General features: G+C 44.6%; 1 protein-coding gene and 1 long non-coding RNA gene across 2 annotated transcripts; one reads left to right on the plus strand and one right to left on the minus strand.

Moving 5' to 3' along the window:
• Positions 1-1,150: 1,150 nt before the first annotated feature.
• LOC311340433 (adipose-secreted signaling protein-like) lies at positions 1,151-7,647 on the plus strand (the record flags this gene model as incomplete). Its single annotated transcript, XM_084465331.1, has 6 exons — positions 1,151-1,159; positions 1,497-1,581; positions 2,458-2,597; positions 2,854-2,995; positions 4,497-4,622; positions 7,547-7,647. The coding sequence occupies 6 exons, from the start codon at positions 1,151-1,153 to the stop codon at positions 7,645-7,647; spliced, it is 603 nt and encodes a 200-aa protein (XP_084321457.1).
• A 6,777-nt stretch (positions 7,648-14,424) lies between these two features.
• Positions 14,425-14,909, minus strand: LOC311340414. The gene is made up of 2 exons (XR_014633259.1): positions 14,872-14,909; positions 14,425-14,704 (listed from the first exon to the last, which is right to left on the minus strand). It is a non-coding gene; the product is annotated as an uncharacterized lncRNA (long non-coding RNA).
• Positions 14,910-25,435: the final 10,526 nt, after the last annotated feature.

Below are 25,435 nucleotides of genomic sequence, written 5' to 3' on the forward strand. Positions count from 1 at the left end.
ATCACAATAGATTCGGTTATTATGGGATGTCGTTTGTTTCATTTACTTTACAAATGAAAAAATGTCATACCAGAGAAGGTGAACAAGTTCCCCTTTGTCCGACCTGCTGTCTGATCCTACTGCCTTTATGTATGAGGCAACACTTTAGAGCACTAGACATCGCCCAGACGACAGTAAGTCTCCTGTTTACAAGGTAGAAGCTTAAGGCATCGCTGCAGCTGTCCCTGCCCAGTCAGGGAGAAACCTGCAAACACAAACACATCGTTATTATTACGTTCCATATTCATTATCTGCTCTGATGCGTCCACACACTGCTTTCACAACACAAAGGAATGGAAATGATGCTGTTGGGTATAGGTTAGGTATTCTGTTATTACTCTAAGACTATGGACGAGGTCACACACAAACACACGCACGCACGCACGCACACACACGCACATGCACACGCGTGCACACACACACACACGCTCGCACGCACACACACACGCACGCACACACACACGCTCGCACACACAGGGCCATATTGTACACAAGCTAATCTTCCAACGCTGTCTCTCATTGGTGGTCGTCATCTGACACAAAGCAGCCGTGAAGAGTCCATGTTGAACCGCTCTCTGTGGTGGACGTGTGTCCAGAGAGCGCGTCTAGAGAGCGGCTGGCCGCTGTACGGTTGAGCTTCTCTGAGCTTGAATCTGAACGTCGATGGTTTAAGACATGCTTCGACCTTGGCAGAGTTGTGATTGTGGAAACTAATAATAATAAATGAGGAGTTGTTAATGGCAATAGACCGGAGGCAGCAGAAACAACAGGCCGACACAACGTGTCATCATTACGTTACTTTGTTGTATTTATGCCTCACAGTTCTTCTGCCTCAACCAGTCAAAGCTCAAGGTTACAAGGTTAGAGAGAGAGAGAGAGAGAGAGAGAGAGAGCGACAGAGACAGAGACAGAGAGTGTTTGTGTGTGTGTGTGTGTGTGTGTGTGTGTGTATATGAATGCATAGTGTGTGTGTGAATGGTGTGTGAGTGAGTGAATGAGTGAGTGAAAGAGAGAGACGGAGACAGAGAGACAGATTCAATTCAATTCGATGTAAGGGCTTTATTGGCATGAAAAAGGCATTCCTTATTATTGCCAAAGCAAAACAGTAGCAATGACAGAAGTAACACAATGAAACAAGTAATGTTCCAGGAGACAAGGCAGTACCCGTCAACCCTAACAGGTATACAGAAGTATGAGCAGAGTAAAACACCATCTGAACAGTAACAGTACACCCAGCCCGGTCTGGACCGGTCTGTCTGTGTACTGGTCTGTCTGTCTGTGGACCGGTCTAATGTGTACTGGTCTGTCTGTCTGTGTACCGGTCTGTCTGTCTGTGGACCGGTCTGTCTGTCTGTGGACCGGTCTGTCTGTCTGTGGACCGGTCTGTCTGTCTGTGGACCGGTCTGTCTGTCTGTGTACCGGTCTGTCTGAGCTGGTGTCTCCCCCTGGGTGTGAAGGCAGACGCGGTGCGCTGCGTCTCTGCTGGTGTGTCTGGCGGCTCGGGGCCGATGGGGTGGGACGGGGTTCTGGTGTCTGTCCAATGTGTGATGAATCATCTTTCTGTTTGGAGACGCCTCGTTCTGGCCAGGGTGTGGTGAGCTGACCTGGACCTGCACCAGCTGGGAGCGGGACTTTCTTCCGGGTTGGTGCCCTGGTATTTTAGTGCTTTTAGTGCTTTGTGCTGGAGGGATTGAACAAAATATGAAAATGCAATAATTCAATTGGCCGTTTGTTCAAAGTGTCAAAATGTTTGCTGAGTGGACCCCAGATTTGTCTGCCATATAAGGCCATACCTCTCTCTTTCTCCCTCCCTCCCCCCCTCCCTCCCTCCCTCCCTCCCTCCCTCCTAACATGACAGTGATGTGATGACTTCACTCGCCACGGATCCAACACTTCCTGATTCATAACCAGAGCGCCATGGCAACAGGCAGGAAAGGTTGGTCCCCATCTGTCTGCCTCTGTGAGGAACTGGGAGGATATCTGTGTGTGTGTGTGTGTGTGTTCCTATGGATGTGTGTGTGTGTGTGTGTGTGCATGTGTGTGCGTGTGTATGTGTGTGTTTCCACACACGTTTGAAAGAAACTTAAAGGTTGTGATAGGAGCCATGGGGAGAGACACGGCGTTTACAGTTTACTTGCCGTCCCGCATATTTGACAACATACGTGTCAAAAGAACCACTTGAAACACCAGACCCAGATGTTTGAATTCCGGTTTGAAGCTGATGACTTCAGAGCTATTGGCTCCCAGCTCTGTTCTGTACTTCTGTATCTCCTCCCTGATTGGCAGTCATGCACCCTCCGAATGGCGGCGGTATTTAGGGAGGGAGACGTTAGGGAGGGGATGTTTTTGTTTAGTTGTTGGCCGTGTTGAGCTTTAGTCGCGTGTGTGTGTGTGTTCCCCTGTCCCACCCGTCACAAGGGTCCACCTCCAGTAAAGGGGGTGGGGTGCGTTTCCCCGACGACAACGAGCCCCCAGGCTCTCCTACGCGCCGCGACGACCAGACCTCCCCGGCGACCATCACGGCCATCCCAGAGAAGGACGGCAGCTTCCTGGTCAAGGTGTGTCCGAGTTCACCCTAGTGTACGCCAACACGAAACACACACACACACACACACACACACACACACACACACACACACACACACACACACACACACACACACACACACACACACACACACACACACACACACACACACGTGTCTGTAATGTTGACATTTTCTTTTTGCATCTACTTTGTAACTGTTATTGTTTAGACGTGTTTCTCTATTTATTTACTAGTCTTTACCGTTGACCGAATGTCACCCGTCCCAGGCCGGGTTCCTGAGGAGTCACCACCGCTACGAGGTGGTCTTCACCGTGCCGGACGTCCAGACCGTGGGCATGGAGCTCTGCTCGCTGCCTCCTGCCGCACACAGCAGCCTCAGAGTCCACTGCATCACCTCCACACTGGAAGGTAGGACTGTGACTCCAGCCCCTCCAATACACAACGGCCGTTTCTCAATACCAAGTACGCGGACTACGTTCTCGCGGACTTGGAAGTACGTACTTGGCAAGTCCGGACTTTCAAGTACAGACTTCCGAGAACGCGAGTACGCACTCTGCAATTGGAACAGCAGCGAACTCGATGATGCATTCTGGGATATTTAACAGCCCCAAGTACACACGAGTCACCTCCGATGCATCCTCGGTAGAACGGCCTCATCGAGAACGCATCGAGAACACTTCCGGGTTTTACGACAGTACTCGCGTTCTCGCGTACTTGGAATTGGAACAGTGCTTGGGCTACCACTGATGACGTTTATCAAGAACGCAAGTACACGAGAACACACGAGAACGCAAATTGAGAAACGGCCAACGTCTAACGTTACTAACACTGAAGCTGTTAGTTCCAAAGTTACTAACACTGAAGCTATTAAGGAGTTGTTATCTTATCTTATTAGCTCTAAAGTTGCTAAAGATTTACCTATTAGCTCCAAGGTTACTAGCACTGAACTACTAGCTCCAAAGTTACTAGCACTGAAGCTATTATCACTCAGGTTACTAGCCACAAGAACACCAAAACATTTGGCCCCAAAGCCAGCCATGCTACAAACAGCCAAACGCTGATAGCCTAATGCTACTGACACCAAAGGGCAGGAGCTTAAGGGCTTCAAATTCAAATGAATATTGTTCCGTCCGCACTGAAGCCATAACATTTTAATCTCCGCCCAAAAGAGGATTAAGCTCAGAGCGGCCCACCACTGCACCACAGTAACAGTTGTTCTGTTGTAGAAACAAAAGCAAGCAGGTGAAAAAATGAATGACTTCTCCACCTTCTAGTGAGATTATATGATGTTAAATCATAACAGAAAAACATTTATGTTGTACATTCATGGAAGGAACATTTACTGTGTAATTATAATTCACAAATGTACACGGAAGTTAATTTAATCATTATCATTTACATTGCATTGCAATCTCACAAACCTCAAATCTCCTAATTGTTTGAATGTCAATAGCAACGTATACAAAAGAAACCAAGACCAAGGTTGTCGCCTCGGAAGAATGACAGGAAGGACTTGATGCAGTCAGTCCAAGAAACAAAGGGCAGATCAGTACTGATATCATGAGCCTGAGCTGACAAGGGAGGCTTCAAAAATCAATAGGACAGCTCTGATTACACACACACACACACACACACACACACACACACACACACACACACACACACACACACACACACACACACACACCGTCCGTCTGCCTGTCTCTCTGGAGTTAATTATAAATAACTTTGATTTTCCTTGTGATGTCCAGTGATGTCATATCATGAAAATCCAAGTATCGCTCAACACAGTGCGCCTCAGACTCCACATCTTTTATACTTTCAAACCCACACACGTGATGATCAGGGGCTGGCGTCCGTGGTCACCGCTCCGTCCTCCGTCTCCCGGCCTCTCTCTCTCTCTCCCCAGGGGGCGTCAAGGTGACGTGTGAGTACCGGACCCGGCAGGAGGGCGTTCTGCAGGAGGACATCACCCTGGTGACCAAAGGCAGGAAGGACACGTGTGTGAAGGTCCGCCTGCAGGCCCGGGTCATGGGTGGGTACACCCTCCCTGGGACAACCTGGTATCCTGGGGCCCCTGGTACCCTGGTATCCTGGGGCCCCTGGTACCCTGGGGCCCCTGGTACCCTGGGGTTTAACGTTCCTCAGAATCAGAATCAGCTTTATTGGCCAAGTACGCACACATACCAGGGATTAGACTGCGGTAGGGTGGACCCTCCCTCAGACAGTAGACAACAGACATACAATCAGACACACACACACACATACACAGACATACACACACTCAGACACACACACACACATACACAGACATACACACACTCAGACATACACACACACATACACAGACATACACACAATCAGACATACACACACACACATACACACAATCAGACATACACACACACACACACACATACACAGACATACACACACTCAGACATATACACACACACACATACGCAGACATACACACACTCAGACATACACACACACACACACATACACAGACATACACACAATCAGACATACACACACACACATACACACAATCAGACATACACACACACACACACACACACATACACAGACATACACACAATCAGACATACACACACACACATACACACAATCAGACATACACACACACACACACACATACACAGACATACACACACTCAGACATATACACACACACACATACAGACATACACACACTCAGACATACACACACATACACAGACATACACACACTCAGACATACACACACACACATACACAGACATACACACACTCAGACACACACACACACATACGCAGACATACACAAACTCAGACATACACACACACATACACAGACATACACACAATCAGACACACACACACACACACACATACACACACACACACACACACACACACACATACACACAATCAGACATACACACACACACACACATACACAGACATACACACACTCAGACATACACACACACACATAGACATACACACACTCAGACATACACACACACACACACATACAGACATACACACACTCAGACATACACACACACACACATACGCACACAATGTAGACATGTTCCACATAGGGGGGATATAGGCTGCGTGCCGTGGGACACAGCACATGTAGCAGGTAGGTATTTGACAAATCTTATCTACAAAATATACATAATATGTTAATTATCCATATACATAAAATATACACATATAAATATATATAGGCTGCCTACATGAACTGTGCAACTACGACATGAGTCAGTCCCTCTGAGAGGGCCTCAGTGCCAGTGCGCATATGAAATATATATTTGCATATAAAAATGCAAATGAAACCTATGATCCATATTGTAGTAGCCTTTTGTAAAACGTGAAAATACTACATATATACATATATATCAAATATAATAATAAAACATCACCAGTGACTTATTCAGCTTGATTCCAAAAGGATGCAACTTCCATAGTATGTATTCTTTAGTTTTCCATTGTCTACTTAGTTTACAGGAATAACACAGCCTACACTTTGATACACAATTCACCGGGTGTACAGAACTTCACTCATGCAGCGGCTAAATGAGCTTTATGTAGACGCTAGTATGTCACACAGAGACATTGCTGCAGTAGTTATAATGGGTTTTTATAGGAGAGTCTTCAGATCGCTGTAGTTTCATCGGTCTCAGATTCGCTGCATATTACCTTTTTGCAATGTTACTTTGGTGGGAATTTTGTTATTTAATGAGAGACACACATTTTTGCAAGGCCAGCGACCTCGTAAATCCCAAATTAATTTTGGCTTTGTAGGCTCGGTGCGTGGCCGTCAATCTCCGTACAGCTGCCGGGGCGTGACCTCTGACCTCGTAGAGAGAGATTTGGGATGGACCTGGCAGCGGGGAGCCAAGAAATGGCAGCTGTAGCGTCCGGTCCGTCAGGCAGTGATTCACCACGTCATTTCCCTTTTTTCCCGTGATTTTTCTTTTAGCATAAAGTTGCAGACCTCAGCAATAGCTGCACGCCAGTTTTTCCCCAAAACGAGGGGTACAACATTGATCCATCAACAACCAACTGCCGTTGCGTGTTGTAGGATCCTCCAGTGGCTGAGCTGGAGCTAGCGTTGCCAGGCTAGCTCTCCCAGCCAAGTCACCTCTGATCCCGTGGCTGTTGGTCAAATTCGATCGCCCGTGTGGGATATTGTATATGTGGAGCTTTCACAAAGATTGATAAAGCCTGTTATACGTATCGTTAAAGCACATTTGATCCAAGTGTTCAATGAATAAACGTACATCTGATAGAATGTTGCCTCCTGATGTTGAGAGGTGAAAGTCACTCTGGGTAACGTAGGACAACAGCAGACTGGAGAACGTGAACCTGACACGACAGCCAGTGACTAACTTCAAATATCATATCTGAAAACAGGACCTGGGTGCTCTGTACGTCACCAATAGACTGTCTTTCCCAAATTCATAGTGTTTTAGGCTGTCTTATTACTTAAACGTCAATGTTGGTCAAGGCTCAATACTCTGCAGCTAACTGGTTTCAGCAGAGCTCCAGCATGTTGCACAAAGCCTGCTTATCATGCACCTCACCTCTTCTGTTAAAGACCACGCATCGACCACTGGCTGTATTGATAACTGCTATAACCCAACCTTTACGTTAGTAGTTCTCTGCCTTATAACGGGTTAAATACAGCAACCATTTGCACAGCATTTCTCCACTTGTAGACGCTTCCTTTTTATTTTTGTTTTTGTTTGTCAAGTGCTGTTGAACAGACAGTAGAATAACGCTCGCATCACATCTCACAAGCATCTCATGTCTCACCTTCCATAGCAACTGACATACACAACGAGTCGAGTTGCGTAGCTACCCTCCAATGAGTGAGCACAATCCTCCTGTCCCTTTGTCCGGGTGTGCACCTCATCTCCTCCTTGTTGTGCCCTCGTGCAGACCCCCACCACGGGACCCCCATGCTGCAGGAGGGGGTGAAGTGTCTGGGGACGGAGAAGGACAGCCAGGGGAAACACAGCAGCAGCCACAAGAGGAAATGACCCGAGAACACACACACACACACACACACACACACACACACACACACACACACACACACACACACACACACACACACACACACACACACACACACACACACACGTAACATAACATTACATAAATGCTTGCTTAAATATTGTATTCCAAACTTAATCTTGAAATATATTGTAATCTAGATATACTGTTTATATGTATATATATATATATATATATGTGTATACTGTATATATGTATGTATATGTGTATACTGTATATATATATATATATATATACACACAATACACACAAACAATTTGGCGTACACTAGAAAGATTTAATTGCAAAAACGAATGAGAACCTCTAGAAGTGAAACACAAAGGGACAAAGTCGCACAAACTAGTACATTCTGAACACATGATTTAGCATACATGTTATTCATGTATATATGTATGTGTGTACACACGTTGACAATCGCATATTGAAGACATGTCACTATGTAAGAATGACCAGTTGATATATTGCTGGGCGACCACATCATCAACATGTTCCAAAAGACTCAAACTAATATTATCAGTCTTTTGTCTTTTCTCATTAGCCTTTATGTTAAGGTCAATCTGCAGTTTTATTTTTCTGATGGGCCATTTCTCTTATTTTTTTTTAATCAATTTTGTGTGTAATTGCATTTTAACTATTAATTTAAGTCATATTTGGTCACATATGTCATATATGTAAGACCTAAACAGGAGGAGGTGGCAGTATGAACCCGATGTGTGACGGGCTTCAGGAAGCAGGGCTCAGGATTGGTTGGTCCGTCACTCGATGATGACGTTGGAGGTGAAGCTAGCTGACCAGTGGGCCCCAACAGGGACGGATCAATACAGAACGCACTGACGCACATTCCTGATAAGACAATGAAGGATTAACACTCATTGTTTGATCTGAGTATTACCAAACTTTTCCAGGCTTTTCCTCTTTGCTCATAACAGAAGCGTGTTAAATCTAAGGCAGTATGGAATATATAAGAAAATATATTTATATCACTTACATACAATGTCTCATATCTTAGTATCTCACACACACACACACACACACACACACACACACACACACACACACACACACCTATTGTTATTGTATGTTTGTGTATTTGTTGTATCAACGGGGGACCCCCCCAGGGAGAATCCTATGTAAACTGTTCCAACCACACCTTCCACCCGTCCAAGGAGGACAAGTCACCAAGCAGGTTGTGATGATGAAGTTGGCAACTAAAACTTTATTTGGTAGAACAATGATTTTATGAGTCTTATGAGAGCCGACAATACAATTATTCTTACTTCTTTGTTACTTGTTACTTACTTCTTTGACTTATTTACTTTTTAGATTTTAATATTTGTCATATATTACAGCTACAATGTGCAATATTTGTTTGAAATGTGAGATACATGATTGTGGGTAGACACTAATCAGAAGGCTAGAGTGACCTTGGTTCAGAGATCGGAGAGATCCCATTCTCAGGATTTTCCAGTGGGTGTGGTTCCTTCTGGCCAATCACAGCCGAACAGCCAAACTCCAAGACTACACGAGACTTTCAACCTCTAAGCGCATTAATGCATGCTTGGATGGGCTTTGGAGAGGGAGAACATGGAGAGGGAGGTGGTGCTTTGAGGACACAAGCTTGAAGTACCAGAAAATAGTTTAAAAAAAATAGTGAGTTACAATGGTTAAATTAATTAGAAAATGAGAAGCCCCCAAAGTCAAGCAAGTCAGTGGTCCACTGTACATGTGAAAAAAACATTGCTCTGGTCCATTCGGTCATCATTGGTTATGTCACCAATGGAGAAGATAGAATAATGCTGACATCTGGTTCCTTTTTAGGTATTTACACACTAATTATAAAACTGGTAAACTCTAAAACTCTAAAAATGTTAATGGTTATATCATACCAATTAGTTTTGTCACCGGATGAATGATTCAAGTTCTGCTATTTTTGTGAATGCAGCTTTATTTTTAAATCATCCGCACAATGAAAAATGAATAAAGCTACTTTGTTTTTTGTAAAACAAATGAAACCCTACATTCTGTATTTTCCTCAAACCATGGTGCTTAGATCAAGTTATTATTTATTATTGAAGACCAAACCATGTAAAGTGCTTTTGACCATGTATGACTGCCTGACTTACAAAATGAAATCATGTATTTTGAGCAGCAGGAGCCCTCATGTTCAGTGTAATCGTTGTGCTTATTTAAGGATTAACATGTGTGCAATCAAAAGCACTAAGCATTTTGCTCAATGTTTATTAGGTGAGTGCTGCATGCAGCTCAACTATTAAGTTCAATTCTTTCTTTCTTTCTTTGGGACCTATCGCCTTCCAACAATTCAATCCGATTTTTTAAATATTTTAAACTTTTTAAGATCTAGTCTACTTTTAACATATAATTTTTTTACAATGGAAGTCAATCGGAGGACGGTGAAGCCGTGCTCTGACACTACTTCAGACAGAAGTGACCGTTTTGAGGGTTGTTTTATTTGAGCTCATGTACCACCAAACGTACATTTTCTGTGGCCGTGTCCCTGCATACCATGTGTACCCTGCGCATGCATGTGTGTGTGTGTGTGTGTGTAACTTAAGAGTTATGGAGTCAATTAGGTCGCATTCAGGTGTCTATTGTGCTCACCATTGGTCTTTTACATGCCTATTTTGTGTGTTGTGTATTAATGTAATCTCATTGAAGACCCATTTTCTGCTGCTGTCAGTGTGTTCTTTACACAGACCTTATGAGGTTTGTGTGTGTGAGAGATAGATGAGAGGTTCCTTGTATACCACATAACGTCATAATTAGGTTAGAGTTTAGGTGTGTATTTGTGTAGTTGCCATTGCAGAAGTATATGATTTATCGGTTTTCTAAAGTTGGGCTAGAAATTGCCAATCCGATCTGGCAACACATGCTATTTACACAAACGATATGCCATATGAAAGCTGAGAGTCCAATGCTATAAACCTCCTCATTCTGTGAGCTTACTTCGATAAACGAGATGTGAAGGAATAGGGTCAATAACATACTTTTCCAAGTTACTAGTAACACACACACACACAAAGTGACTTTACTAAAACATATTTTCAACCTCACTTTGCACTACAGCACTCACAGCATTTTCTGCAGGAAATGCGGTGAAATTTCTAGTGTTTTTCAAAATTTCTAGTGTTATGTCTTTTCATTGTAATATACTGGAAATACAGGGCGGAAGGATAAGTGTATGCTAATGGTGCACGGGAGTGGGAGACACAAGAGGTGTGTCCAGTAGTATAGAGCATTGTGATTGGCAAGGATCGCAAGGATCTTCGTTCCTATCCTCACCTATGGTCAGGAGGGATGGGTGATGACCGAAAGGACGAGATCAGGAGGGTGGCTCCCTTAGGGATAGGGTGAAAAGCTTGACCATCCATGAGGTACTCGGATTAGAGCCGCTGCTCCTCTGGTTAGAAAGGTCAGTTGAGGTGGTTCGGGCATCTGGAACACACATCATTTTGTCTGATTTAGAGGCAGGAGTAAATCTCCCTGAACCCATTATCTGGTTATTAGAATATGAAAGAAAGAAAGAAGAAATTAGACAAATAGTAAGACCACTCAGAAGTAGTTTATTTCATGTATGGTGTTTCAAACACCATGCAACATGCAGTGCTTCATGTACTTAAGTTTAGATCCGACATCCATGCACTAAACTTAACAACTTTATACTCTGTATAATGTAGCTATGGCTGTCATATATCACATGCATTTACCTGTATGCATGTATTACTTGAGATGTATGTGTTTATTGAACCAGTATTACAATGTTGGTCTGTCTGTAAGCAAAAACAAAGTCTCTTGAGGAAAGTGGTTACGGTTTAAAAGAAAGTGTGTGACTGTTATATATTGTGACACATTTCAACCGTGATATCCTCACATAGCCACAGGGAGCAGCACCGAGCACATATAATAGTTAAGAGGTAATATCCTCACATAGCCACAGGGAGCAGCATCGAGCACATATAATAGTTAAGAGGTAATATCCTCACATAGCCACAGGGAGCAGCACCGAGCACATATAATAGTTAAGAGGTAATATCCTCACATAGGCCGTTTCTCAATTCGCGTTCTCGTGTGTTCTCGTGTACTTGCGTTCTCGATAAACGTCATCAGTGGTAGCCCAAGCACTGTTCCAATTCCAAGTACGCGAGAACGCGAGTACTGTCGTAAAACCCGGAAGTGTTCTCGATGCGTTCTCGATGAGGCCGTTCTACCGAGGATGCATCGGAGGTGACTCGTGTGGACTTGGGACCGTTAAATATCCCAGAATGCATCATCGAGTCCGCTGCTGTTCCAATTGCAGGTGCGTACTCGCGTTCTCGGAAGTCCGTACTTGAAAGTCCGGACTTGCCAAGTACGTACTTCCAAGTCCGCGTACTTGGTATTGAGAAACGGCCAGCGCCACAGAGAGCAGACTGAGCACATGCAATAAAGCTGCAATACTTGATATAGTCAAAAGGGGGCAACAACGGATCACACATAGATGAAGTGGGCAGGTTTAAACGTAGTAGAAGACGCCTACCCTTACCCATAGACATCTTATAAGTAGACGCAGCATCGACCGCTACTGCCTACTGGCGCTGACGAGACGCGGGGCCGCCATCTTGGAGTGGTGATCCGCTCCACTCAGTGTAATTCATTTGGCAGGAGCAATGAACTGTTAGCGCATTTAATTAATCTTACCTCACTGAATACCACTGATTTTCACGCAGTTTTTTGTCATACGTGTAGCTATGATAAAGGACATGTTTTGGCGTGTTTTATTATTCATAGTTGGCTTAACAGTAATATAATATTCTTATATGCTATAAGTCGTCCAGACTTCCGTCAGAGATCAAAACTGGGAATATAATCCCAGAGAAGGGGAAAAAAACGGTCAGCTATTTTTAAGTAGAAGAAACAATATGATTAGGTTATATATACATATACGTATATCCTACATAAACAATGTATGAATACATTAGATATCTTAGGGACTTATAGACTGTATCTCTGTTGCTGCAGTAGCAGAGTTTATTCTGTCTTGACACTTTGTATTGATATTTTGTATTACATTCTTCCCTTAAATTATGTTTAGAGTGATTGGTTTATATGTATTTGTTATATATGTCGCTTTGGATAAAAGCATCTGCCAAATACTTAAACATAAATAAACACCTGAAAGTTTTTATATCAGCTAAAACCACCAATCTGTTTCACTGGATTCAGAATAAAACCAAATTCTGTCTTACCCAACAATGTTAGTATTTCAATATTGTTACTTGAACGACTTATTCATGGTTCCAATTATACTGTTAAGAAAGTATTGTCTTATACTTTCCCTAAAATTTGACAAAATAGAACATTTCCTTACAAAGACGAATGGGGCCGGGAAACTAAGTTTTAACTTAATATTTGCCTTGTAGAATTCAGCAAGATTAAAAGTGCAAATATATCAATACGAATTGGGAATTATACACAAGTTAACATTCAATTCTATTTATAGAGTGCCAAAACATTACACGTCTCACGGCGCTTTACAGAGTATTGAACATTCAGAGAGAGCCCATGAGTAGCAGGGGCGAGGAAAAACTCCCTAGAATTGGAGATACATATAGGAAGAAACCTTGAGCAGATCCACGACCCGAGGGCCTGACCCATCTGCCTAGGGTCAGTTACAGGGCAGTGAGGTTTGTATACATGATAAATGAATAGGTTAGTTAGGTGTAGAGAATAGAACATGGTGTTTAGAGCCACCTGGGGTGTATGTTACAAAGAGGTGGGATGGTTACCTTACCAGTATGATAATGCATGAATCCCATTTAGTGTCAGAAAGTTCAAATAGTCTAGTGTAGGGATGAATTGTCATAGGGATTAGGAATTGTCATAGGGCAGTAGTGGATCGCTAGGCAGCGCAGGCCAGGAATCCGGTCAAGGGGACAGCAATAGGCGATGGTAGGGCAGTCATAGGGATGGGACTTCAGGTGCGATGAGGGCCAAATACAAGGATGGCTAATGACTGGTAATGGTTTACCTCACAAGTGAGGTAAGGGGGAAGAGAGATATATAGAGTGGGTTAGTATTGCTATACGTTTCATGATGGTTAGTATTAAGTGTATCAATGGTACTATATAGTGTTACACTATAGCGAGAAAAGAAACGTTATATATTGATATGATTTATCAAGTCTCAGTTCATAGCCGGGTGAACACAGTAGTTCAACAGTAATCCCAAAAAATACCCCATTCCAGTTGTCAGGTAAGTGTGGCAGGACCTTTTCCTGTTTATCACACATTTCACGAAGGTGGGCTACACAAAATTGGGTTGGAAAGCTAGACTAGCTATACTGTATAGCCACTGTCCATCTGATTGTCTAGTTAGCTAATATCATCATACGTGCTTTTACTGGCTTGATATTCGCTGCTATGGTTAAGGTTAGGTTTAGGGTTAGGGATAAGGGTGAGGATTAGGGTAAGGTTGGGGGTGAGGGTAAGGGAGGCGGGCGGTTAGGGTATAGGGGAGGGGAGAGGTTAGGGTTAGAGGAGGGGGGAGGGGAGGGGGAGGTAAGGGTGTATGGGGGGGGGGGACAGAGGTCAGGGTATAGAGGGGGAGGTTAGGGTATAGGGGAGGGAGGTTGGGAGAGGATATGGGAGGTTAGGATATAGGGGAGGGGAGAGGTAACCTTACCTCATTAGGGTAACATGCATGTGTATAATAAAAACTACCGTACAACAAGCCACACAACCAGGTCATTTTAAATGATTTTATATCATAAAACATCAGTATACATTTCAACATCTGTGCACACAGTGAAACAATTCTGGGATGTGATTAAAAAAAACAATGGTTCATCGTGAGACCATCTGACCCTAACTCTGTCCCTAACACTGAACCATGAGGAACCCGCGAAGGAACCCTTGAGAAACAAGGAACCCTTGACAACCCGTGACTTAAGTCACGTCCTGCGAGGTAGAAGTTGCATCTGAAGTCTCCACCGTCCAGCTCCGACGAGGCGCCGTCAGTGGGTCACTGAAATGTTGCAAGAGGAAAAACACAAATCGTTAGCCTCGTAGCATAATCTATGTTGCTAGCCATAGGCCAACAATGCAATGAGGCTACCAATGTCGATTACACTATGAGGCTACCCATGTCGATTACGCTATGAGGCGTAATCGACATGACCTGTTGGTATTAACCTTCCAAAGACTTGAGCAGTCCCATCGTAGTCCTCGTCTCACTCCTGGTGGGTCGTCAGCTTAATCTGTTCACAATACAAACACACATTAAAAGGGTGATGTTACGTTACCAAGTGTGAGTGTGACCAGCTGTTACGTTTTAGTGTCCACCTTGATGTACGCTGGATAAACTATAGTAGTAGCAGCTGATGTGACCTTAATTACTTCAAATCACAGCTTTGGCTAAAATTCACAGAATGAAAAATCTGAAGGAAAAACGAATGAAGACCCTCTACGATCGTTTGAAATAATTAAAAAGAACCTCCAGGTGTCAAGTGTTTGGTTATGGTTACCCTCTGGTCCACAGCCTCCGGTCCAGCCTGGTGCCCCATTCCTGGTCCAGGGGGATCTGGATACCCTCTGGTCCAGCCTGGTGCCCCATTCCTGGTCTAGGGGGATCTGGATACCCTCTGGTCCAGCCTGGTGCCCCATTCCTGGTCTAGGGGGATCTGGATACCCTCTGGTCCAGCCTGGTGCCCCATTCCTGGTCTAGGGGATCTAGTTACCCTACATTATAATTAAGTACGAGAAAAGCACTAGACACATCCACATAATAATAATAATAAATTATTATTATCCACCCTGGTGACCCATACCTGGTCCAGTGGGATCTGGTCACCTGCTGGTCCTCAGCCTCTGGTCCAGGAGATCCTGTGAAGTCAGACAGCATCTTTATAGACCCATGCACATCGCGGTCTCGAATCTAACTACCAACCCCCCCGCAGGAGCCCCTTACCTTGAGCTGGAACGACGATGGAGATCTTGGGGTGCTTTGGTCGTCTTGTTGCAAAATACAGCCAACAGACTTACCTTGAGCAGATCTAGTAGTTTGTTGCTGTTGGTTCATGTACAAATAATTGACTATACATTTCATATCCCCCATTTAGCAAATAATTCCCACCCATAAACAAGGCTGACAACAGTACAAAATAACAAACTGTTCTCATGCCTTTTGTCTACTTCCTTACTACTCTCTAAAACATCGCATGCACATCGCATGAGTGTTGCCTTACTGATCAGGGTGTGATCTGAGTGACCAGAGATGCATGCTGGGATACTGTGCCATCTGACACCTACAGTTCTGTAGAGGTTCCCCCTCAGGAGAAACCAAGTTTTCAAAAGGCTGTCGTGACATCAGTTACATGACCTGGAACGTCCGTCAAGACCGTGACAGGGGCTCCCCAAGGATAAATGCCAAAGGGTAGGCTGTGAGGCTCCCCCTCTCGGCGACTAGAATACAACAGCTCTTACAGGAGAGAATCATGGCGCACATTTCAACGTGCCTCTTCATAGACCTTGAAGCCCCAGTGAGGCTTTCTTCACCTCTTCTGAAGAGCACAACTGCAGCTCGACAGGGACGCTAGTTGGGATGTTTCCAAGATGGTTTCCGATTCAGCCCGAGAAATACTTGGATCTCAGGGCAGGAGTACAGGAGATCCAGAGGGCTTGCCAGCAGTCCATGTTGAGGTTAGGTAGGGAAGCCACGTTGCAGAATGTTTCATCTTCCATCTTCAGTTAGTTGGTTTCTCATCCGATTCTGTCCATTCGGAATGCCGTTAGTCCATCATCCATTGTACCAAGTAGCCATTGTCGCTTCCCATTGTTTGCATGATTCAGTCACACTACAGTCCAAGCTGCATGACACTCAAGTCATCCTGTCCAGTGTGTAGAAGTTCGAATTGAGATCCAGCTGCTAGATCGCTCCAGGCTCTTGCTGTATTGAACACCCACTTTGTTATCCTCTTTGATTTAGGCCACAGACTTGAGTCATCAGAAACATCCGACCAAATGACACTCAAGGGTGTTTCAGGAAGAGTAGCATCCTCCTATAGCTGAAAATTAAAATGTTCAGGTAATACAAGCCAAGTAGAAGTAGAAAAATTTCCCCTCACACATGTGGTGCCCAGTACCAGGTTAAAGATTGCCCCTCTCACACTTAGTGCCCCATGCCAGGGCAACGATTGCCCCTCACACTTAGTGCCACATGCAAGGTTAAAGATAACCCCTCTCACACTTAATGCCCCGTGCAAAGTCAACAATTGCCCCGCTCACACTTAGTGCCCCATGACCTGCAAAGATGACCAGTACCAGGTTAAAGATCACACCTTTATTTTCAGTTATTAGATTGTGTATTTACACAAACAATGACAATACTCAAAGGAATACAAAGCCAAACGAGAGGAGAGACCAGTGGAGGGTTTGTAGGTCTTTGAGAGAGGAGAGACCAGTGGTGGGTTTGTAGGTCTTTGAGAGAGGAGAGACCAGTGGAGGTTTTGACAGAGACCAGCGGTGGCTTTGTAGGTCTTTGAGAGACGAGACCAGTGGAGGGTTTGACGGAGAAACCAGCGCTGGGTTTGTAGGTCTTTGAGAGACCAGTGGAGGGTTTGACGGAGAGACCAGTGCTGGGTTTGACAGAGACCAGTGGAGGTTTTGTAGGTCTTTGAGAGACCAGTGGTGGGTTTTTAGGTCCTTGAGAGAGGAGAGACCAGCGGAGGTTTTGACAGAGACCAGCGCTGGGTTTGTAGGTCTTTGAGACGAGACCAGTGGCGGGATTGACGGAGAGACCAGTGCTGGGTTTGTAGGTCTTTGAGAGACGAGATACCAGTGCTGGGTTTGTAGGTCTTTGCGCCCTGCCCTTCACAAAGAAAAGAGAACTCTTCCCGGGGCTCCCGCCAGCTTCTCCGGGGTCGTTTGCGTTACCGCACTGGACGCCTCGCGGCACCTATCTCCGCCTCTCCAGATTTGGGAATCTGAACCCGACTCCCTTTCGATCGACCGGGGGTGACGGAGGCCATCGCCCCGCAGAGACGAGAGACCAGTGGTGGGTTTGTAGGTCTTTGAGAGGAGAAACCAGTGGTGGGTTTGTAGGTCTTTGAGAGGAGAAACCAGTGGTGGGTTTGTAGGTACTTGAGAGCGGAGAGACCAGTGGTGGGTTTGACGGAGAGACCAGCGCTAGGTTTGTAGGTCTTTGAGAGAGGAGAGACCAGTGGTGGGGGGGCTAGGGCTTCAAAGCGTACGGAGGGAAATGTTGGAACGTGCTCTGTGGTTCTCAGGTGCAGGAACCAGGTTGGGTTCTAGTTGCTGAGAGGGACAGCCCTCACATCTCGCCCCCTGGTGTGTCTCCTTGAGGAGTCCTTGTCTCCATCCTGAAGGACGTTCCAGTTCATGTAACTGACGTGACGACGGCCTCTTAAACACTAGGTTCCCCTGAGGGGGAACGTCTACACAACTGAAGGACTCAAACAGCGCAGAACCCTCGCATGCATCTCTGGTCAGTCAGACCACACCCTTATCAGTAGGACAACACACATGGGATGTGATGAAATGATGAGGAATGTAGTAGGAAAGTGGACGGATAAAGTATCTTCTAGGGACGAATGAGAGGCATGAGAAAGGGGGGGGGGGGGGGGAAGAGAGAGCGCAAGACAGAGCGCGAGAGAGAGAGCGCGAGGGCGCGAGAGAGAGAGAGCGGGGCCTGTGAGGGGGGGCCTGCGAGGGGGCAGGGCCTGCGAGGGGGCAGGGCAGGGCCTATGTGGGGCAGGGCCTACGTGGGGCAGGGCCTACGTGGGGCAGGGCCTACGTGGGGCGGGGCAGGGCCTACGTGGGGCAGGGCCTACGTGGGGCAGGGCCTACGTGGGGCAGGGCAGGGCCTACGTGGGGCGGGGCCTACGTGGGGCAGGGCCTGAGAACCGGTTCAAACTAAACGCTGTCAGCCCACAGCATTAAAAGAAAATGTTGTGACTTACAGTTCGCAGTTTCTTCTTCTTCGTGGTTCGATCGTGATACTCACAGAATCTGTTTCTTCTTCTTGAGCTGTAAGGAGAGCAACAAGATTAGTTTTACTGTGTGTGTGTGTGTGTGTGTGTGTGTGTGTGTGTGTGTTTTAATTAGTGATAATCCAATAAATCCAAATAAGTTATTAAAATAAGTTATTTTTCCCATCTGACTACGACGGTAACCGAGTGCGGAGTCATTTTGTGACGTCATGGCCCCGCCCCCCTACGTCTTCAGCCGCCAACTCTGTCATGGAGTCATTGATAAATATCTGCAGCCGCGTCACCCGGCGAAAAATATCAATTAACTCAATTAAAAACAGCTTACGACTATGGGGTGCCGTTTGTATATATGTATATTAAAAATTATATATAAATATTATATCTAAATCTAAATGTAAATGTTAAATCTAAATCTAAATGTTACATTTATATCTAAATGTAAAATGTTAAATCTAAATGTTAAATCTATATCTAAATGTCAAATGTCAAATCTAAATGTTAAATCTAAATCTAAATGTTGTATATAAATCTAAATGTTAAATCTAAATCTTAAATGTTAAAACTAAATGGGTCGCCAAGTGTAAAGCTAAATGTTGAGAAAATATTCAAATCCCCAAGGAAACCACGCCCACTACAGTGGCTTCAAATCGTGCGGTAACGATCGCACGGCCCCGCCCCCCTCCCCCGGACTTGTGGTGAAAGGCAGGCGGGCATGGCCGGTTCTCTTAGAGTCCTAGACATCGAACGGGCGGTTATTGCAGCTGTACGGGCTGCACTCCAGGGTGTTGCTCCCCCGGTCCGTTCGATGTCTAGGACTCCTAGAGAACCGGCCATGCCCGCCTGCCTTTCACCACAAGTCCGGGGGAGGGGGGCGGGGCCGTGCGATCGTTACCGCACGATTTGAAGCCACTGCAGTGGGCGTGGTTTCCTTGGGGATTTGAATATTTTCTCAACATTTAGCTTTACACTTGGCGACCCATTTAGATTTAACATTTAGATTTAACATTTATATTTATATTTATATTTAACATTTCGATTTAGATTTAACATTTCGATTTAACATTTAGATATAAATGTAACATTTAGATTTAGATTTAACATTTAGATTTAGATTTAACATTTACATTTAGATTTAACATTTACATTTAGATTTAACATTTACATTTAGATTTAACATTTATATATAATTTTTAACATGGATTTTTTTTGCATTTGAACATATTGTTGAAAATTACATATAACGTGTTTTACATGAATTTCTGTCTCAAATGTGAGGAAAATGCGCTAAATGTGAGGAAAGTGAGCTAAATGTTGAAAATGTATCAGCTAAAAAAATGTAACCGAATTTTTACAAACGGCACCCCATATACGACGACATACATCCAGAACTACTATTATTCAACTTATCAAGTAGGCCTAGAGTAAAAAACAATTAAGATAAATTATAAATAAGTGTCCTACTCACAGCAGGTCCGGATGTAGCGGGCCGTTTTACTTCAAAAAGTGTTCGTTAATTAACCCGACGGTCAACCTGGAAAACAAAAGGACCAGACGGATCATTAGTTACTTTTATAACTTCAACCGGACGTTTCTAACCATGTTTCGGTTAAACTACTAAAATAACGTCAATATTAACCGTGTAATGGAGACGGCTCAGCGTCTTTTTCAATCTAACCTGTTTGATGTGGTGGAGCCAACAGCTGACGGAGCGCGAGCAGCAGCAGCACAGTGAGGCTCAATGGAGACGCAGCGCGAACCGCACCGAGACCCGCGAAATAATCAGCGAATAATCAGCGGAACTACATGCAGGTGTGCGCCGCCATAGATATATATGTGTGTGTGTGTGTGTGTGTGTGTGTGTGTGTGTGTGTGTGTGTGTGTGTGTGTGTGTGTGTGTGTGTGTGTGTGTGTGTGTGTGTGTGTGTGTGTGTGTGTGTGTGTGTGTGTGTGTGTGTGTGTGTGTTGAGCGGGGGTGGGAGTTACAAACTGTGGGTGTGTGTTTGGGTTTGTGTGTTTAAAAGGTGAACGATATGTGGATGAGTGGGAATAAATGGTATATATTATGTGGATGTGTGAGTGTGGTTTAAAACCATATGGAGTAGAGGAATACCGTTACTACCAGGAATTGTATGCCGATTGAAGTATGGAATTACACCGTATGATGGTGTATTTCCTTTTGATGAAAATAATTAAAATAATAAAAAAATAAATGCCTAATGTGTAACATAACTAATTAACTATAACTGTATTGATACAATTACTATTATAGAACATAAAAAAATAGAACACAACTTACTTAACTTAAATATGCAAATTACAACATTTGGGCAAATTATGCAACTATGAAAGTCTTTATAGTTGCGTTTGTTTATTCACAAAATAGAAATGCTATAACGGCATAAAAAATAATAAAATCAATCAGCTCAGATATTTATGGTCAAAGTGATGAAGTTATCAAAACGTACAGAAATCATTTCATATCAAAATACTAATAATAGTAATTATTCAAATAATAATTATAAATTGAGCTTGTTCTCTTTTAAACGGAGCGGTGTGAACTTCTTGGGAGGGCTAGTGAACATGTGTTGATGACCTTGACCTCTGAGCCTAGGGTCAGAGGGAAGGGCTAGTGAACATGTGTTGATGACCTTGACCTCTCTGAGCCTAGGGTCAGAGGGAAGGGCTAGTGAACATGTGTTGATGACCTTGACCTTTGACCCTAGGGTCAGAGGGGAGGGCTAGTGAACATGTGTTGATGACCTTGACCTTTGACACTAGGGTCAGAGGGGAGGGCTAGTGAACATGTGTTGATGACCTTGACCTCTCTGAGCCTAGGGTCAGAGGGAAGGGCTAGTGAACATGTGTTGATGACCTTGACCTTTGACACTAGGGTCAGAGGGGAGGGCTAGTGAACATGTGTTGATGACCTTGACCTCTCTGACCCTAGGCTACGGTCACCTGGCTCCTGTCCCTTCGTAGTATGGGCTCTCCTCCAGTACCTCCTCGATGACCGCCTGAAACGGACCAGAACCAAGCGTCACCGCTTCAAACCGGATCAATCACACAGGGACCAGAAAGAACGATTCTGACCAATAAACAGCAGGTTACTAACCCAAACAAAAACATTGGTGAACTCTGTGTCCGTGTGTGGAGATTCAGAAAAGTACATTTTGATTGTATGCGCGTAGCTCAGCCCAACTTGAAGGACGCTTTGCATGAACGCTTACATGAAGGTGGTTGAGGTTGAGGTGGTTCGGGCATCTGGTTAGGGTTAGCCCACCTTGGGAGGGGTTCCAGGCATGACCAGTGGGGAGGAAACCTCGGGGAAGACCCAGGACTAGTTGGAGAGATTCAATCTCAACACTGGCCTGGGAACGCCTCGGGATCCCCCCCGTCAGAGCTGGTCAGTGTGGCCCGGGAAAGGGAAGTCTGGGGCCCCCTGCTGGAGCTGCTGCCCCCGCGACCCGACCCCGGAGAAGAGGATGAGGACGGGTGCAGCCGTTTTTGTTGTTATGTCGTACATCAGCCTCACTGAACTCGGTATAGTCTCGGAATTCCGAGGGGGACCAACCAAAAGGGGGCGTTCCGCTGTGAAATGCCACAAGAAAGCTGGGAGGTTTCCCACTTGGCAACTTGTGCGGGTGGTGTACGAGGCATCTGGAACACACATCATTTTGTCTGATTTAGAGGCAGGAGTAAATCTCCCTGAACCCATTATCTGGTTGTTAGAATATGAAAGAAAGAAAGAAGAAATTAGACAAATAGTAAGACCACTCAGAAGTAGTTTATTTCATGTATGGTGTTTCAAACACCATGCAACATGCAGTGCTTCATGTACTTAAGTTTAGATCCGACATCCATGCACTAAACTTAACAACTTTATACTCTGTATAATGTAGCTATGGCTGTCATATATCACATGCATTTAACTGTATGCATGTATTACTTGAGATGTATGTGTTTATTGAACCAGTATTACAATGTTGGTCTGTCTGTAAGCAAAAACAAAGTCTCTTGAGGAAAGTGGTTAGGGTTTAAAAGAAAGTGTGTGACTGTTATATATTGTGACACATTTCAACCGTGATATCCTCACATAGCCACAGGGAGCAGCACCGAGCACATATAATAGTTAAGAGGTAATATCCTCACATAGCCACAGGGAGCAGCACCGAGCACATATAATAGTTAATAGGTAATATCCTCACATAGCCACAGGGAGCAGACTGAGCACATGCAATAAAGCTGCAATACTTGATATAGTCAAAAGGGGGCAACAACGGATCACACATAGATGAAGTGGGCAGGTTTAAACGTAGTAGAAGACGCCTACCCTTACCTGTCTATTTAAGCACCATCTTAGCTTTTAGACTAACATATTTCAGCCATGATATTCTCCCATAGCCACAGTATCGAGTACATAAAACTAATAAGCTGTAACACTTGCGCATAGATGAAGGGGGCGGGCTTTTAAAGCCACAGAACACGCCCACCTCTACCTGCCTATTTAACTCGGGACTCCGCCATCTTAGAATCAGAATCTCTTGGGCGGCGTATCGATTAGATGTAAAGCTTAGAGACGCTCCACGCGTGTTATATACGATCCCTCTCCTTTTGTTTCATAGACGATAGACAATAGACCAACCACCTTAACCCAATAAAGTGAGTTAAAAGCGATCCTGTCTCGGCGGCCTTTCCTGGACTAATATATCATAACAGATGGGAGAGCTGTGTATCTGTGTGCACAGATGGAGCTTGAGCTATGCAGGGGGCAAGAAAAGGTTTGAGGGCCTGCGTGTTGGAGGTAGCCCCCATGTGACATTTCTGTACTGTATGATCCACAGGGAAGCACTTGCTGGCAGGTGTCTCGAGCCAGAGCTTTGTGATGTTCCCCAAACATCAGTTAAGATGGTTCATTTCATTAAATCACAGCCACTGCAAAGCAGACTCTTTGCCACACTCTGTCATGAAATGGGATCAGACCACAAAGCACTTCTCTTTCACACAGAGGTCAGGTGGCTTTCTCATGGCAAAGTTTTAACGAGGCTCTTTGAACTGTGTGAGGAGGTCAAGCATATTTTTTTAGTTCTCCCCTTGCTGACTATCTGACTGACCCAAAGTGGGTCACGAGCCTCTCATATTTAGCCAGCATTTTTGACAAACTAAACAGCTTAAACTTGTCCCTCCAAGGCCCAAACACAAATGTCCTTATCCTCTCTGGCTGTGCGAGTGGAAGGGGGAAGTGTTGAAATGTTCCCTGAGCTTGATGACTTTATGGAGACATAACCATTCAAACTATGAAAGGAACTATTGCCTCTCACCCCAGGAGCCTGCTTGAAAGTCTCAATAAGTACTTCCCAAATGACGACACACCGGAAAAGTCTTACTGGATACGCCAGCCTTTCACCACCTCCACCGCGCATCACCTGCAGAGGTCAGAGCTGCAGGACGCCCTGCTAGACCTCTCCTCTGACAGCACGCTACAGACTGCTTTCTCGGCATGCGCACTGGAAGAGTTCTGGTTGTCAGTAGCAACAGATTATGCAGCCATTGTCGTATGACTGGCCACGACAGTTAGCAAGGTCCAAACCTAGTTTTTCTAGGTGCCCTAAAAATAAATCAAACAGGCCTTTGCCTGTGGTATCATGGGCCACCAGAAATCCAACAAAATGTTTGTGAACTGCTATGCCTTTTTTTTAAATCACAATTTACTATTCGCAGCACAACCGAGAGCTGCTCGTTGTGACTAAAATCGGGTGTGCAGTCCATTATTACCGAATAATATTCCCCTTTTTTATTCGGTCAACAATGGCATCTGTTGTGCACTTGAGTGCACAACAGAACAGTCACTTGAGGCCACAAGTGAGACCATTTCATTTTGGATCCGACTACTCAGGTACGTGTCTGAGGTTTCCTTAGTCTGGGTTCATCACAGGGTCAAACTGAGCCATTAACTGAACCTGACCCAAGAAATTTCCATTGCCTGGTTTATAAAGTTTGTCAGAGTGGCCACGGAGAGGAAGGTTTCTCTCTGACAGGAAGTTGATAATTGCCAGTAACCTGGATAAAATCAAATTCCAGCGTTTTGCTTCAACTTCAATTATGTCCTGATTCTGCTGATCTATTGTTGTTTTTGTCTCTTGAGTTGCGCTAGCCTAGCACCAGCGATTTCTGCAACTAGAAGGAAAAGTGTTGAAAACGGTCTCCAATGATAAATAACACACATAATACCCCTTTAAAGGCTGCATCTGTGTTCAGTCAACGAGGATCTGATATGTCCCTACCCTAATGACTCAATATTAGTAGTAAAATCTTTTTCAGATGTTCAGATGAGCACAGATCTGCTTCCTCTTTCACTGATAGTTATTTGTATTACTCACAGGCCAAACATAATTCCTAGGTGTGACGCATCATCAGTCTTTGTGCTGTTTAGGGGACACGTCAATATCAATGCAATACTAGATAGTAAGAGATGCATGCTTCCCAATGGGCCATACTGTCCTCTCCTTCTTCTGTGTTCTTAAATGTAGAACATAACATTAGAGTCTGATTCAATGAAGAATCAGGGATGGATGTGTTGATCATTTGAATCTGTTGTTTATTCATGGAATGTTGCACACACATACACAGGCATGACTTGAACATAATAAACATGTCGCGTCATGCACAAAAATAACCTCAAACAGTCACGCCCCTTTTATATAACTGGTGTGATCCTTCTCATGTTTCTCTTCCGTGTAGCTGCTATACGC

This window comes from Micromesistius poutassou (assembly GCF_964030765.1).
Source record: "Micromesistius poutassou genome assembly, chromosome: 3".
In the NCBI taxonomy this organism is placed as follows: domain Eukaryota; kingdom Metazoa; phylum Chordata; class Actinopteri; order Gadiformes; family Gadidae; genus Micromesistius; species Micromesistius poutassou.